Below are 16,883 nucleotides of genomic sequence, written 5' to 3'. Positions count from 1 at the left end.
GGTTAAGGACTGATAGAGAAGAAAGAATATTTTGAGATTTGGGTCCAAGAGAAGGACGTTTTTGGGGTTTGAGACAGAGGAAAGGATGTTTTTGGGATTTGAGACTGAAAGAAGGATTTTTTGGGGTTTGGGACCAAAAGAAGGATGTTTTTGGGATTTGGGACCAAAAGAAGGATGTTTTTGGGGTTTGGGACCGAGAGAAGGCTGTTTTGGGGGTTTGGGACAAGAGAAGGCTGTTTTGGGGGTTTGGGTCTGAGAGAAGACTGTTTTGGGGGTTTGGGACAAGAGAAGACTGTTTTTGGGGTTTGGGACCAAGAGAAGGCTGTTTTGGGGGTTTGGGTCTGAGAGAAGACTGTTTTGGGGGTTTGGGACAAGAGAAGACTGTTTTTGGGGTTTGGGACCGAGAGAAGGCTGTTTTTGGGGTTTGGGACCAAGAGAAGGCTGTTTTGGGGGTTTGGGACCGAGAGAAGGCTGTTTTGGGGGTTTGGGACCGAGAGAAGGCTGTTTTTGGGGTTTGGGACAAGAGAAGGCTGTTTTGGGGGTTTGGGACAGAGGGCAGCAAGCCTGGCTGTGTGAATCGGGGGCAGCCAGGGCAGTGTCCATCCCCTGTCCCCTCAGGTGTCCGGATGGGCAGCCTGGGGCTCTTCCTGCAGTGCACCACCTCCATCTTCTTCTCGACAATCATGGACAGGCTGGTGAAGCGCTTTGGCACGCGGGCGGTGTACCTGGCCAGCGTGGTGTTCTTCCCCGGGGCAGCCTGTGTCATGTGCCTGTCCCACAGCGTCACCGTGGTCACCATCTCTGCTGCCCTGACTGGATTCACCTTCTCTGCCCTCCAGATCCTGCCCTACACGCTGGCATCCCTCTACCACCACGACAAACAGGTGAGGATCTGCTCCAGGGCTGCCTGGCCCTGCAGATTTTCTGGTTTTTCCTGTGTTTTAGGGGAATTGGTCTGGTTTAGTTGTCCCCTCTGTGAATCCTGCAGCTCTGCCAGCCTGAGAGGCTACAAAACCCAAGGATTTTCAGCCCTCACAGCTTTCCAGTTTTCATCCACAGCACCAGGATCAGTAAAATGAAAACCCAAGCTCTTCCTATTCCCTAAGCTCCAAGAAGAAGAAACCTCGTGAAACTTGTGACACACAAACCCTGTCCCACAGATGTTATCCTTGTGGAGAAGTCCTAGGAGGTTCCTGAGCTGCACACTGGATTATTAATGGGAGTTCCTCTTGTGCTGTCAAATGTAGAATTAATTTGTGGTTTGAGAGCAGGCTCTGTTCATCCAAGGCATGGTTGGCTGTGCTGTGGAAGGAGTTGTGTGTCACAAGTTTCACGAGGTTTCTTCTTCTTGGAGCTTAATCCCAGCTGGCACCAGGAGTGCTGTCAGAATGGAGGGGGTGAGGGAATGCTCAGCTTGGCAGGAGCTGCAGCTTGGCTGGGATCTCCCGTGGATGTTTTATCAATGGAATGAAACCCAAACTCCACGGGCTGGCAGGGGGAAGGCCACACTCCCAAAGGCTTGGCAGGGAAAGGCAGGGAGGGCACAGCTGGCTCTGGTCCCTCCTGCCCTTGGTGTGAGCAGATTCTCTGTGGGAACTCTGCAGAGACCTCACAGCTTGAGCAGAGCGAGCGAAAAAAGGGTGAGAAGGGAAAGATTTCGGTTCCCTCTGGCCCCTTTTCTTTTCCTGGCTGGAGTGAGGAGGGTCTGGGCAGGCAGATGGAGCAGCTTGGTTGAGGTTTGGTGCAGAGCTGAGAAAAGAGCCCTTCCCTGAGTTCCCAGGGCTGCTGTGTCCCAGCTGGTGGCACTTTGAAGCATCCCAGATGAGAAGTGGCTGCTCGTGCTGGGCTCTGGGTTTGGGTTCCCAGTCACCCACCCCACAAACCCCAAACATTCCTGGTTTATTCCTGTTTTATTCCTGTTTTATTCCTGTTTTATTCCTGTTTGCACTCTCCGGGGTGTCTGATATCCCCGGCCCTTCACTCCTGCCCTGCCCCAGCTGATCTCAGCACCAACTCCAAAAACATCCAGTGGCACCCAGTGAGGAGGTGACAAAAGCACAGAATGTCCCCGGGCTGGCTGCTGAGCCCCAGAGGCTGAGCACAGCCCAGGCCTGTGAGTCAGGGCTGCTCTGGGTCCTGTGCCAGTGGGGCAGAGCCAGCCCGGGGCTCCCAGAGCCCTTCTCACGTGGGCCAGGCTCGGGCTGGCACTGCCCTGAGCACACACAGAGCTCTGGCTTTGCTCTCCTGCACAAAAACAAGGTTCCCTTGGCGTGCCAGCTCCTTCCTCACTCACCTCCCAGACACCCAGCTCTTCCTCACTCACCTCCCAGACACCCAGCTCTTCCTCACTCACCTCCCAGACACCCAGCTCTTCCTCACTCAGCTCTCAGACTCACAGCTCTTCCTCACTCAGCTCTCAGACTCACAGCTCCTTTCTCACTCTCAGAGTCCCAAATCCTTCCTCGCTCACCTCTGAGGGTCCAAACTCCTTCCTTACTCACCTCCCAGAGTCCCAAGAGTCCCAACTCCTTTTTCACTCATCTCCCAGACTCCCAGCTCCTTCCTCACTCAGCTTTGAGTCCCAGCTCCTTCCTCACTCAGCTCCCAGAGTCCCAGCTCCTTCCTCCCTCACCTCCCAGACTCTTAGCTCCTTCCTCACTGACCTCTGAGTCCCAAATCTTCCTCACTCACCTCCCAGAGTCCCAGCTCTTCCTCACTCACCTCTGAGTCCCAAATCCTTCCTCACTCAGCTCCCAGAGTCCAAACTCCTCTCTCACTCGCCTCTCACACTCCCAACTCCTTCCTCACTGACCTCTGAGTCCAAACTCTTTCCTCACTCTCTTCCCAGAGTCCCAGCTCCTTCCTCACTGATCTCTCACACTCCCAGCTCCTTCCTCACTCACCTGTGAGTCCCAGCTCCTTCCTCACTCATCTCCCAGAGTCCAAACTCCTTCCTCACTCACCTCTCTGCCTCCCACAGGTTTTTCTCCATAAATACAAGAGGAAAGAGGAGGAGGACTCCGCTCTGCTGGACAAGAAACCCTCCTTCTCCAAGGGGCTGCTCTCCAGCCAGAAGCTGTCTTACCAGAATGGCCACGCTGGGAGCCTCTTCTCCTCTTCCTCCCCGTCCTCCTCCTCATCCCCAGCCTCCCCTCAGGCCGTGCCCAGCTCTGCTCTGTGTGTCAGCTCCTCCTGCGACGTCTCCCTGCGGATCATGGTGGGGGAGCCGGAGCTGGGGGCTCCTGGCCGAGGGATCTGCCTGGACCTGGCCATCCTGGACAGCGCCTTCCTGCTGTCCCAGGTGGTGCCCTCGCTCTTCATGGGCTCCATCGTGCAGCTCACCCAGTCTGTCACTGCCTACATGGTGTCAGCTGCTGCCCTCGGCCTGGTCGCCATCTACTTCGCTACCAAAGTTGTCTTTGACAAGGGTGACATGGCCAGGCACCCCGTGTGACAGCAGGACAGCCACGTGGGTGGCACAAACAGCCCTGTGTGCGTGTCCCAGGGTGACAGGACACTGTGTATGCCCACAGGGCCGCTCGTGTGGCACCGGCTGTCCCCACGCTGGTGCTGCCAGCTCTGGGGTTCATCTCAGGTGTAAATAAGAGGCTTTGGGGCGTTGTGCTCAGGGCCTGAAGTGCTTTCCAAAGGTGCCTTTAGCAGAGGGAAGCACGGCATAGCAGCACCAAAGGGGTCCTGCAGGGGGAAGGGGAACTGGGGTTTTCCTCTGGTGATAACGGGTCTTGTTCCTGAGCAGGAGCAGCACAGGGAGGGGATCAACCACTGGCTTTTTCCTTTTCTCTTTCCTCCTTTCCTTTCCTTTCCTTTCCTTTCCTTTCCTTTCCTTTCCTTTCCTTTCCTTTCCTTTCCTTTCCTTTCCTTTCCTTTCCTTTCCTTTCCTTTCCTTTCCTTTCCTTTCCTTTCCTTTCCTTTCCTTTCCTTTCCTTTCCTTTCCTTTCCTTTCCTTTCCTTTCCTTTCCTTTCCTCTCCTCTCCTCTCCTCTCCTCTCCTCTCCTCTCCTCTCCTCTCCTCTCCTCTCCTCTCCTCTCCTCTCCTCTCCTCTCCTCTCCTCTCCTCTCCTCTCCTCTCCTCTCCTCTCCTCTCCTCTCCTCTCCTCTCCTCTCCTCTCCTCTCCTCTCCTCTCCTCTCCTCTCCTCTCCTCTCCTCTCCTCTCCTCTCCTCTCCTCTCCTCTCCTCTCCTCTTTCTTTTTCCTCCCATTTCCTCTCTTTCCTTTTCCTTCCCTCTCCACCCCCTGTTTGTTGTAGTTTTACCCCATTTCTTGAGCAATGTTTCAGCAATTGGGGCACTGGGAGGAGATTTCCTGGGGGGTAAAAAAAGCAGTGTGGAGGCCAAGGTTTGGCTGAGGAGGAGCCCATGTGTACCCAGACATTCCTGCCCTCCCCACCTCCATGAAAAACCATCCAGGAGAAAAGTTCCTGTGCCTTGTTTTGGGAAAAACAAGGAACATCCCATTAGGACCAGTTCCAAAAGGTGACATAACCTTTACCTGTGTACTGGCTTGCATCAGACAGAGAGAACTTTTTTTTTTTTTTTAATGATTGTTTTTACCTTTCTTCACACAGTTCTCAGTCTCACCTCAGTGCCTGCATTTGCTCTCTCCCCTCATGGATCCAGGCTCTTGTGCCTCTTCCACGTGTGGCCCCTGAAAGGAGCTGCCACACACCAAGGAAATCAGTCCCCAGAGGGGTTCTCAGCCCTGGCCCAGTGAGGCAGGGCAGGAGGAGCTCTCCTGATGAGTCAAACTCACACCTGGAGCTGCTCACTGCCCGTGGCTCCTTGGGCTGTATAAAATGTCTTTTATTCCAAGTCAGGAATCCCTAATCCCACAGAGGCAGAGCAAAGCTCTTGCCAGAGGGAGGCAAAGCTCCTCTGCTGCCCTGACCAGGGCCCAAAGGTCCCTCCAAGGATGCCCAGGCTGTTCTCCTGACCCATCCCTCCAGGGATGCCCAGGTTCTTTTCCTGTCCCTCCAGGGCTGTCCAGGGATGGTCTGGCTCCCATTTCTCCAGGAATGCCCAGGTTCTCCTGTCACATCTCTCCAGGGATGCCCAGGCTGTTCTCCCTACCCATCCCTCCAGGGTTGCCCAGTTTGTTCTGGCTCCCATCCTTCCAGGGATTTCTAGGTTCTTTTCATGACCCATCCCTCCAGGGATGTCCAGGCTGTTTTTCCTGATCTCCAGGTTCTTTTCCTGTCCCATCTCCCCAGGGATGCCCAGGTTTTTCTCCTGAGGTTCTTTTCCTGTCCCATCTCTCCAGGGATGTCCAGGCTGTTCTCCTGACCCATCTCCAGGTTCTTCTCCTGTCCCATCTCCCCAGGATGTCCAGGCTGTTCTCCTGAGGCTGTCCAGCTTGTTCTGGCTCCCATCTCTCCAGGGCTGGCCAGGTTGATTTCCTGACCCATCTCCAGGTTCTTTACCTGACCCATTTCTCCAGGGACGTCTGGCTCCCATCCCTCTGGGGATGTCCAGGTTCTCCTGTCCCACCTCCCCAGGGATGCCCAGGTTTTTCTCCTGTGGTTCTTTTCCTGTCCCATCTCTCCAGGGATGTCCAGGCTGTTTTCCTCACCCATCTCCAGGTTCTTTTCCTGTCCCACCTCCCCAGGGATGCCCAGCTTGTTCTCCTGAGGTTCTTTTCCTGTCCCACCTCCCCAGGGATGCCCAGCTTGTTCTCCTGAGGTTCTTTTCCTGTCCCATCCCTGCAGGGCTGCCCAGGCTGTTCTGGCTCCCATCCCCAAGTCCCTTCTGCTGGCAGCAGAGCCCGATTCCCCCTGGCCAGAGCCATTCCCTGTCCCCAGTGGCCCAGCTGGGACAAATCTGCTGCTGGCAGCTTCCTGCCCCTCCAGGAGGAGCTGACCCAAGTCAGGAATGACCCCAAGTCGGGAGGGAAGGCTGGATTGGTGCTGGGAGCTCACAAACTCCAGCTCTGCCTGCCCCAAACGAGCTGTCTGGGATTATTTTTTGTTTTGTGGAGGTGTGTGGGCAGCCAGAGGCGCTTGTGAGGTTGGGCTGGAGGGTGCAGTGTTGCTATTTTGGCCGAGTTTTGTCAGCCTGTTCCTTGGCTGGGTGACTCCCCTGCTGTCTGAGCCGGGCCCTCAAAGCTTTGGGATCGTCCCTTTCCCGTCAGGGGTCAGCGTTTGTGGGTTTCATTTTTGTCTCAATTAAAGGCTGCCAGCCGCCCTTTCCCACAGCGCTGACTCGCAGCTCTTCTGGGACAGACTTGGCTCTGCCTTAACCACTTCCAGAAACACTTTTGGGGTCTGGACTCCCTACCCTGAGCTCTGTCCACTGCAGGCTGCAGCAGGAAGGATTTGGGACAAAATCCTATTGCCAGAGCTGGGGGGGTCCTGGAATAAATTGCCCCTCTGAGCCAAGGCTGAAAACCCCTTTATTTGGAATATTCCTCATGTGAATGTGAGGAAATTTCCCTGCACAGAGGCTGCCCTGATGCTCAAATGCTTTTGATGATTTAAGTGCCTAAAGTGCTTCCACACTGAGCTTCAGGTGGTGAGAAAGGGCTCAAATTCTTCATTTCAGGTGATGGGAAAGGGCTCAAATTCTTCATTTCAGGTGGTTTGGTGGGAAAGGACTCAAATTCTTCATTTCTGGTGAAAGGGTTTGGTGGCAAAGGACTCAAATTCTTCATTTCAGGTGAAGGGGTTTGGGGTAAAGGGCTCAAATTCTTCATTTCAGGTGAAGTGGTTTGGTGGCAAATGGCTCAAATTCTTCATTTCAGGTGAAAGGGTTTGGTGGCAAAGGCCTCAAATTCTTCATTTCAGGTGAAGGGGTTTGGGGGAAAGGGCTCAAATTCTTCATTTCAAACCCCCAGGTGATAAAGCAGAGATAAAGAGAGGGGCAGAGCCGGGGCTAATAATGGGAAATCAGGGTGAGGGAGCAGGAGGATGAGGAGATCTTCACAAAATTGGCTTTTTTTGGCTTCTTCTAAGAAACTTTCTGTGTCAGGATCACATGTAAGAGCAGCAATGGATGTTCTGGTCTGGGTAAGAGCATCCCTTACTGCTGTTCCTGATATTCCCTGTGTGACCACAGAATTTCTTCAGGATTTGGTCCTGTCTGGCCACAGGTTTGGGTACGAGCTGCTCAGAGCTGGCGAGCAGGAGCTTTTCTCTTCCTCACAGGTGAACTTGGAAGGTGGAGGAGGGATCACTTGTGTAAATTCCCTAGGGTAGGGAAGGACTGGGGGGATGGATGGATGGATGCTGGTTTTCCTTTTTGAGGTCACATCCTGCCCGTGAGACGTTGTGGTTTATTTATTTGGTAGAGTGAATATTTTGTATACGGCGCGAGAGGAAGGCTTTTATGGCTTTTATTATAAATTTTTATGGAAAAAAGGGGGGGGGGGAATAAAAAGGTGTGGAAAAAGGGAAAAATGCGTGACCTGGCCACGAGGGGGCGCCACGAGCGCGCGGGAGGACGCGTGGGCGTGGCCGGGGAAATGACTGACAGTGAATGGGCGTGACCGGGGAAATGACTGACAGCGAGTGGGCGTGGCCGGGGAAATGACTGACAGCGAATGGGCGTGGCCGGGGAAATGACTGACAGCGAATGGGCGTGGCCGGGGAAATGACTGACAGCGTATGGGCGTGGCCGGGGAATGACTGACAGCGAATGGGCGTGGCCGGGGAATGACTGACAGCGAATGGGCGTGGCCGGGGAATGACTGACAGCGAATGGGCGTGGCCACGGGAATGACATCTGATGTGTGGGCATGGTCAACGAATGTCAGGCTGTGGTGGGCGTAGCCAATGAATGACTGGCGGTCTGGGGGCGTGGCCAGAGGATAATGGACATGGCTGGGGTGTGGCCAATGAATGAGGGGAGGGTTTGAGAGCCTGGGCGTGGCCGCGGGGCGTGGCCTGGGTGCCACTTTTGGGATGGGGACAGGCGGGAGCAAGGTCAGAGGGCGGGGTCAGTGAATGGGCGGGGTCGAGAGCGGGGCTTTAAATGGGGAGGAGTCATGGGTCGGGTTAGGGCGTGGCCAGACACAAAGGGGCGGTTTGAGGGTGGGGTAGATGATGGGGTGGGGACATGGGCGTGGCCACGAGGCGGGGGCGGGGTTAATGTTTTATGGGCGGGGACATGGGCAGGGAAATCAGCATAATGGGCATGGCCAGGAGGGCTCCAGGTCGCGCTGAGCGGCTCCGAGTGGCACTGGTGTCCCCGGGTGTCACCGTGGAGCTGCACAGCCACTCCTCTTTCCCCCAAAAAGCTCCGATCCCACTCAGCTGTGCCACAAACCCCGAGCAGGAGCCGCTCCCGGCTGCTGTCCCCAGGAATTTTGTGACACGGTGTAAATCAAAGCCCTCCGTGTCTGAACCCTGGCAGCCGGGAGTACCTGAGGATTCTGAGACCTTCCCAAGCCCTGCAAGGCCATAAATGAGTATTATTAATTATTATCAGTGCTTATCTGATGTGTTATCAGCAATAATGTTGAGCACTGCGAGGCTGTGGCACAGGGTCAGTGACACACGCAGCAGCACCCGGGTCACCCTTTCTGTGCACCTTCAGGTTGTTTTTCCCATTTTGTTTTGGTTTCTGTAAATTTGAAGCCTCCCCCTGGCCCAGGTGTTTTTGTTCAGTCCCAAAATCTCCCGGAGCAGAGGAACTCGGTGGGGCTCAGCCCAAAGCCACGACAAGGACACGCCTCACTCCTTGCAGCATCCGAGCGCTACAGCCCTGCCCAAAATCTGCACACCTGGATCCACGTGGATCTAAAATCCCCACCATGGACCCACCTGGATTTAAATCCTGCCACACACCTGGATCCACGTGGGTTCAAACCTCCCCCTCACACCTGGATCCCCCTAGATTTAAAATCCCCACTTTGGATCCCCCTGGGTTCAAACCCCCCCACACACCTGGATCCCCCCGGATTCCAGCGGCTCCCTCTCCCTGCAGGGTCTCTCCTCCTTTTCCCGGGGCGCTGGAGCTCCCTGGATCGCTCCCAGGGCCACCGAGCAGCGCGGGGAGCGGATGGCGGGGTGGGGGGATCCCCTGCGGGAGCTGCTCCAGCGGGGACCGGCTCATCCTGTGGGACAGGATGGGACCCTCCCGGTGCCCATCTTGTGCCCCATCCCGGTGCCCCTCCCGTGCCCCATCCCGGTGCCCATCCCGTGCCCCCTCCCGGGCCGTCCTGGTCCCCCTCCCGAGCCTTCCCATGCCCCTCCCGGGCCATCCCGGTGCCCCTCCCGGTCCCTGCTCCCGTGCCAATGGCATCGGCGGCCGCGGCCGAGCCCTCGGCGGGGCGGGGCGGTCCCGGAGCCGCCCCCGGCGGAGCCGCGGGAGCCGCGGGCGGCGGAGCGGGGTAAGGGGCGCGGGGGACGCGGGGGCGCCGCTGCCAGCGCTGCTCGGGACACCGGGCAGGACAGGGCAGTGTGACCGGCAGCCCCGGGCTCGGAGCGCCCGGCTCCGGCAGCCCCGGGCTCGGAGCGCCCGGCTCCGGCAGCCCCGGGCTCGGAGCGCCCGGCTCCGGCAGCCCCGGGCTCGGAGTGTCCCGTTCCGGCAGCCCCGGGCTCGGAGTGTCCCGTTCCGGCAGCCCCGAGCTCGGTGTGCCCGGCTCCGGCAGCCCCGGGCTCGGAGTGTCCCGTTCCGGCAGCCCCGGGCTCGGTGTGCCCGGCTCCGGCAGCCCCGGGCTCGCAGTGCCCCGTTCCGGCAGCCCCGGGCTCGGACTGTCCCGTTCCGGCAGCCCCGGGCTCGGAGTGTCCCGTTCCGGCAGCCCCGGGCTCGCAGTGCCCGCCGGGGCTGGGGGCTGCGGTGGAGCCGGAGCCCCGCTCGTCCTTGGGATCGCTTTACACCGAGGGATCGGCACCGGCCGGGACCGCGGGGTTTGTCCCCAAAGGCTCGGCGAGCCCCCGTTCTGCTCGGTGCCGGGGGCTCCCGGGGGTTCCAGGTGTTTGTTGGCGTTCCCAGCTCCCGCTGCTCGGTGCCTGACCTTGGGCGAGTGCCGCTCTCCGTGTGCCCGGGCTGCTCGTGTGCTGCTCCCCTGCACAACCCGGGGCTCTGGGGCTTGGAAAAACTGCGGGGACACAAACGCAAAGGGGGGCTCGGGAATGGTGCTGCCCTTGCAGCCAGGGATCGTTTCCTTGCGGTGGCTTTGGGGTGGGTGACAGCGCTGGTGGCATTTTGCAAAGTGGATTGACACGGCAGTGACACCTGTGCCAGGTACCTGTGGGCACGGAATGTGCCACCTTGCCCCACAGCGCTGCTCTGCCAGCTGGGGCAACCTTGGAGGGGTGGGTCAGGAGAACAACCTCAGGAGAACAGCCTGGACATCCCTGGAGGGACGGGACAGGAGAACCTGGGCATTCCTGGAGAGATGGGACAGGAGAACCTGGGCATTCCTGCTGGGATGGGACAGGAGAACCTGGGCATCCCTGCTGGGATGGGACAGGAAAAGAACCTAGAGATGGGTCAGGAGAAGTGCCCCAAATGGGACAGGAAACCCAGGAGCAGAGCGCTCCAAGAACCTGCCCAGGGCTGCCCTGCTCAGACCTCCCCAGTCCTGAACCAGCAGCTCAATCTCTGCACCTTCCTGCCCTCTGGCCATGCTCCATTCCCGCTGTCAGCTCAGCACAGGGTTGTGCTCCCTGAGTTGAATTCAGCTGTCCTGGGGGCATGCTGGAGGGATGGAGATCCCCAAACTGCTCTGCAGGAACTGCTTGGAAAATCAGGTTTTGGGATACTCTGGGAGAGGTAAACAGGAGCCTTTGGTAGCCAGAGTGGGGAGGCTTTCCCTGCAAAAAGAGGAGATGGAGAAGAAAAGACAAAAGATCCTAAAACTGCAGTGGAGCTGCCTGGAAGAGGTTGTTCAGGGCACAGATTTGGGCTGTGATGAAAATGCGAAGCCTGGAGGCTGAGACTGGCCTGAACACCTCCTTAGCTCCGTGTGACAGTGACAGTCCCTGCTCACTGTGACTTGGTGCAGAGCTGCGCTGGACACACTGGGAGTGCCCCAGCTTCTTGTTCCTGGCAGGTTTGGCACCACGTGGGGGAATTTCCTAGGGAAAAGAGCATTTCTATGGCACCCAGAGGGCTCCAGAATTCCCTCTGGCAGCTCTCAGGACCCCGAGGAGCGCTGATAACAAGGACTGGCCCGACTGGTTTGCAGCTCCACAGAAACCTCATGGAAAAAGTTCTTTTGAGGGATTTGGACAAAGGTTTTCTTTCCCCTGGAAACTCCAAATCTGCATTAAATATGAACAGATCCCTGTGCCCTGGGTGGTTTGGTGCTCCGGAGCGGGACAGGGACAGTGTGTGGATGCTCTGGGGGTCCTTGGGTACCTCCCTCCAGCCCCTGAGCCCCAGCGGGGCCTGGGGGCTCTGTGACAGTCACCAGGGACCTCCTGAGTGCACACAGCTCCCACCTGGACATGCTGAGCTCTGTCTCAGATGTTTGCAAACGTGGGGTTTGTGTCCTCAGGGGCCCTGGGGAGGAAAGGAAAGGGGAAAGGGAAAAGGAAAAGGAAAAAATTGTGAGTGCAGCAGACATGCCAAGGGCACCATCAGGAGGAGTCTGGGAACCCCTCCAGAGTGGCTTTAACAAGCAATTCTGGCTCTGTTTGGAGCGAGAATCAAAGAATTCCCTTTGTTTAGGCCCTGCTTTGCTGCAGCCAGGCTGAGGCGCTCTCTGAGCCGTGCCCGAGGCTGGCAGAGCTGCCTGGGCAGAGCTGGGGCACGTCTGGGCACCGCGGTGCCCGCGGGCACGGCTGAGCATCCCCAGCGCTCGGAGCTGCCTCGGGGTTACCTGTGCAGGTGGGCAGCTCCGAGCCAGCCCCGTCCGTGTCAGGGCGTGCTCCTACCCACACCTGCAGCCTGGAGAAGCCTCAGCAGCCTCTCAATTAACAGCTCACAATTAACTCCTGGCTAATCAGGAGCCAGGCCTGGCGCAGAGCTGCCCTCTGGCGTGGGTGGCACAGGGAGGGGTGAAGGGTTTCTTTGTGTGTTTGCACCTCCAGAAACTCCCCAGAGAAGTTTGCTCCTGGGGGGACTCTGCCTCTTTGCTGGAGGAACTCGGTCAGACTCTTCAAAAACAAAGGCCCTGCCAGGTTCTGCTGTTTTCTTTTCGGTGCACAGCCCAGCTTTGTTAAAAGGTTGAGGTTTGCGTGTTTGTTTTCTCCTTTGGAAATGTTAGGAAAATGAATCCACAAACACCAGAGGTTTGTGTCCAAAAAGGAGACAGAGGAGTCCTTTTTTGGCTTTATTAGAATAAAGGGAGAGGCCATGGGGCATTGCCCTGGGGTCTCTTGAATTTTTGGAGGACACAGCCTCCTTTTATCCCAATTTCCCAGCCACATTTCCCTTCTCTCTTTCCCCATTTCTGAGGTACTTGAGAGGTTCAGACTTCCCAAAATACCTGATACCAGAGACTTCCCTCTAATGTACAACCCTCCCTTTTCATTTTTAATTCTTACAGAATTTAGGGGTTTTTCCCTCCCCATTGCTTCTTTCATCTCTCAATGTCTAATTTAGTTTATCAGCAAACCTAAAGTTTATTTGTAAAATCAAATATGTTTTTCCATTCACCAATCAGTGGAATCCTTCCCGTTGTTTCTTTTATCTCTCAGCGCTGGTTTTTATCCACCAGCAGCCCCACAGCTCGTTTGGAAGGACAAACCTGCTGTTCCTCTCAGAAATAACCTCGGTGCTGTTCCCTTGCAGATGAACCAAGACTTGCCCAGCTGAGCTCTCCCAGCAGCTCCTGAGCCAAGAGCTGCGTGTGGGGAGGCACCAAATGGTCTCTGTGAGCTGCCAGGACCTGCTGCCCTCCCTGCCCAGCCCTTCCCCGCTCGAGAGCCTGGCCAGCGCCCTGCAGTGCAGGATGCCACCGTCCCTTCTGCCAGGACACGGCGGTGACAGGACACGGGGACACCCAGAGGGGCCCCCCAAAGCCCAGCTCAGCGAGGCGAGGCTCAGGCTGCCGGACTTCAGCCCCTCGCAGGACTTCATCCCCACGCTGGAGGAGATCGAGGAGTTCCTCAGGGAGAAGGCAGAGCTCCCCAGGGGTGAGGCAGGAGAGCCTCACCCAGCAGGGTGGAACGGGGAGAGCAAAGCTGAGCTCGGCTCCGGGACACAGCCCATCCCCAGAGCACAGGAGGGAGGAGCAGGACATGGCCCAAACGCTGTGGGGACAGCTGGTGACCCTGTGGTGGCTGCTGGTGACCAGGCAGTGGCTGCTGGTGACCCTGTGGTGGTTACTGGTGACCAGGTGGTGGCTGCTGGTGACCAGGTGATGGTTACTGGTGACCAGGTGGTGGCTGCTGGTGACCATTTGGTAGCTCCTGGTGACCATGTGCTGGCTGCTGGTGACCCTGTGGTGGTTACTGGTGACCCTGTGGTGGTTACTGGTGACCAGGCTCTGGCTGCTGGCAGCATCCCCGTTGTCCTGCAGCTCCATCCTCTCCCCATGGACAGCATCCCCCCTCCAGCACACCCTGGGGGTGTCAGTGTGGCCCAGCTGCTGATCAGCCTGCAGAGCCCAAACCTGCCCGTCCTCCCTCAGCTGCAGCCCCCTGGCTCCATCCCGGAGCAGAAATACGTCAGGATCGCCCCTCTGCCGGCGGGGCCAGGGGACGTGCGGGGGCCAGAGGCTGCCCCCGGGGGCCAGCAGGGTCCCCCTGCCCCGCTCCGCCCGCACCGCTGCTCCCACCCCGGCTGCGGGAAGGTTTATTCCAAGAGCTCGCACCTGAAGGCTCATTTCCGCCGGCACACGGGCGAGAAACCCTACACCTGTGCCTGGCCCGACTGCGGCTGGAGGTGAGCAAGGGGCTCCGGGGGGGTTCTGGTGCCTCCGAGTGCCACCGAGGGAACCCTGAACAGCAGGGAGGGGGCACTCCCCCGTGCCCCGGGGGTACAGAGGGCAGCCTAAAACGATATTTAGCAGGAAATTAAAATATTTAAAATTTTAAAAATTAAATCGATCAAATAAATTAATACATATATAAATAGATCGAAATTATATATAATATGTATATAAATATATAAATATATAATATATTAAAATTAAATAAAAATATAAATATCTGAATATATAAAAATTATAAATATCTAAAAATAAATTATGTATATAAATTATATATATTATATATAAATATAAGTATATAAATTATATCTATATTATATATATAAATATATAATATATCAAAATAAATGACTATAAATAAATATATGAAATTACATCAAGATTATAAATATCTAAAAATAAATGATGCATCTAAATATATAAATATATAATATATCAAAATAAATGACTATAAATAAATATATGAACTTATATCAAGATTATAAATATCTAAAAATAAATGATGTATCTAAATATATAAATATATAATATATCAAAATAAATGACTATAAATAAATATATGAACTTATATCAAGATTATAAATATCTAAAAATAAATGATGTATCTAAATATATAAATATATAATATATCAAAATAAATGACTATAAATAAATATATAAAATTATATCAAGATTATAAATGTATAAAAATAAATTATGCATATAATATATAAAGATAAATAATTAAAAATAAATATATGAAAAATATAGGAATTATTAATGTATAAAAATAAATTACAAAGAAATTTATATAAAAATAAACAAAGAAAATATATATGAATGTATAAATAAATTATGAGTATATAAAAAGAAAATATATATAGATATATAATAATAAATAGAAATAAATAAAATAGATAACAATATATAAATATATATAAATTATTAATATAAAAATAAATTACATAGAAATATAAAATATGAATATAAAATATATAATAAATAAAATAAATATAAATAAAGAAATTAAAAACTAAAAAATTAAAAATATTAATACAGTACTACAAATTAATACAGCACCCCTTTCCAACATAACACATCCAGTATTCCTTTTCATATTTGCAGAGAGCCAGTGATAGAATCCGCACTCTTCCCCCTCCTGCAGGTTCTCCCGCTCGGATGAGCTCTCCCGCCACAAGCGCTCCCACTCGGGGCTCAAGCCCTACCAGTGCTCGGCCTGCCACAAGAAGTTTGCCCGCAGTGACCACCTGGGCAAGCACCTGAGGATCCACCGGGGCCAGCCCTGCAGGGCCGGCACGTCCTGACTGCCAGGCACCGTTTGTGTCCCATTGTCACCTGTCACAGGCGGCAGGGATCTGCTGCTCACTGGGCAGGTCTCTTCAACTCTTCCACAACCAATCCTCTGCTGTTCATGAGCCATTCATTATTAATGATCTTCTGTCCATGGCCACTGAGTGTCCCTGCAGGGCTGATCCAATCCCATCATCCCATGGGGAGATGCTCCGCCCAGGGGAGGAGCCAAGCATTCCTACCTGGGTACAATCTGAGCTTTGGGACAGCCCAGCAGCCTTTGCCCAGTGCATTCCCAGAGGAGCAGCTTCTGCTGCCCTGCATTGCCAGAGGGAGCCCAGGCCCATCTCCAGCAGCCCTGGAGCTGCAGAGGAAAACTCCCCCCTTGTGCAGGATCCCTGCTCCAGCAGAGCCACAGCTGGCACTGCAGGAGGGCTGAGCCCCCATGGGATGGGGCTGTGCCACCCCCTGACACACAGGGGACAGGGCATGGGCTGACTCTGGCAGGGTTCTTTTGTTTTACTGCATTGTTTATTTTATTTTTATTTTCTTCCCTAATAAAGAACTGTTATTCGTGCTCCCACATCTTTGCCTGAGCCCCCCTTAATTTCAAATTTATAACAATTCAGAGGAAGGAGGTTTACATTTCCCATTTTAGGGAGGCTCCTGCCTTCCTGAGCAGAACCTGTCTGTTCAAACCAAGACACAGCAGGAGTTAATTCCTGCTGCTCCTCTCTGCCAGCCCAGGGTGGGCAAAGAGAGCAGAACCCGCTGCTGAGGAGGGGGAAAGGACTCCTGAGCAGACAGGAGACTTTGTTGTGCCTCCTTTCAAGGGTGATGATGTTCCCAAGTTGTTTCTGGCCCTGCTCTTTGAAATACACATGATGGAAATCAGTGTGGATTTGGGCTGTGTGTAGGAATGTTGGGGTCACACTGTGAACCAGAATTGGGTGTTTCAAAATTCCAGAATCCCAGAATGGTTTGGGTGGGGAGGGATCCTAGAGCTCGTCCCATGGGCAGGGACACCTCTCACTATCCCAGGGTGCTCCTTGGACACTTCCAGGGATCCAGGGGCAGCCAGGGATTCTTGGGGGATTCCATCCCAGCCCCTCATCATCCTCACAGCCAGGAATCCCTTCCCAAATCCCGTCTCTCCTTGCTCTGGCAGTGGGACCCATCCCTGGGTGCTGTCCCTCCATCCCTGATGGAACGGGGATGGATGGGTGCCACAAACACATTTTATGAAAAATCCTTTCCTTAGGACCTTTTCTCCTGAGAAGCTGAGAGGCCTCAGGAACAAAATGTAACCAATGGTTCTCTGCTGCTGTGGGATGCAACAGGTGCATCTGGGATTGGTCTCATGGGGTTGTTTTTTATTAATGGCCAATCACAGCCCAACTGGCTCAGACTCTCTGGTCAGTCACAAGATTTTATTATCATTTCATTCCATTCCTTTCCTTTCAAGCCTTCTGATGAACTCCTTTCTCCTATTCTTTTAGTATAGTTTTAATATATAATTTACTTTTAATATAATATATATCATAAAATAATAAATCAGCCTTCTGAAACACGGAGTCAAGATTCTCATCTCTTCCCTCGTCCTGGGACCCCTGTGAGCACCACCACAGAAGGGGGTCTGAGCTGTGGGGGCTGCAGCAGATATTGACACTTTCCAGCCTGGTTGTTTTGTCCCTAAATCTGCTTTTTGTTTTGTGCTGATGGTTTCCCACCTGGCTGGCCCTGGCCACCGTGGGTGCT

At 54.2% G+C, this 16,883-nt stretch overlaps 2 protein-coding genes and 1 long non-coding RNA gene across 3 annotated transcripts in view; all 3 read left to right on the top strand.

The window, feature by feature from the left end:
* Positions 1–4,043, top strand: part of SLC45A3 (solute carrier family 45 member 3) — a 31,057-nt gene extending 27,014 nt beyond the window's left edge. The window contains exons 6-7 of the mRNA XM_066565436.1: positions 619–884; positions 2,981–4,043. Of these exons, the coding sequence (XP_066421533.1) occupies positions 619–884; positions 2,981–3,454 (740 nt within the window). The 3' untranslated portion in view covers positions 3,455–4,043. The remainder of the gene's footprint in view (positions 1–618; positions 885–2,980) is intronic.
* Positions 4,044–4,858: 815 nt separating this feature from the next.
* Positions 4,859–7,376, top strand: LOC136566375 (uncharacterized). The gene is made up of 2 exons (XR_010785014.1): positions 4,859–5,250; positions 5,596–7,376. It is a non-coding gene; the product is annotated as an uncharacterized lncRNA (long non-coding RNA).
* A 4,844-nt stretch (positions 7,377–12,220) lies between these two features.
* On the top strand, positions 12,221–15,708 carry LOC136566350 (Krueppel-like factor 15). Its single transcript, XM_066565454.1, has 2 exons — positions 12,221–13,789; positions 14,980–15,708. The coding sequence occupies exons 1-2, from the start codon at positions 12,768–12,770 to the stop codon at positions 15,137–15,139; spliced, it is 1,182 nt and encodes a 393-aa protein (XP_066421551.1). The 5' UTR covers positions 12,221–12,767; the 3' UTR covers positions 15,140–15,708.
* Positions 15,709–16,883: the final 1,175 nt, after the last annotated feature.

This window comes from Molothrus aeneus, chromosome 24 (genome assembly GCF_037042795.1).
Source record: "Molothrus aeneus isolate 106 chromosome 24, BPBGC_Maene_1.0, whole genome shotgun sequence".
Lineage (NCBI taxonomy): Eukaryota > Metazoa > Chordata > Aves > Passeriformes > Icteridae > Molothrus > Molothrus aeneus.
The sequence above is the reverse complement of the archived record's forward strand: the minus strand, read 5'-3'. Positions and strand labels throughout refer to the sequence as shown.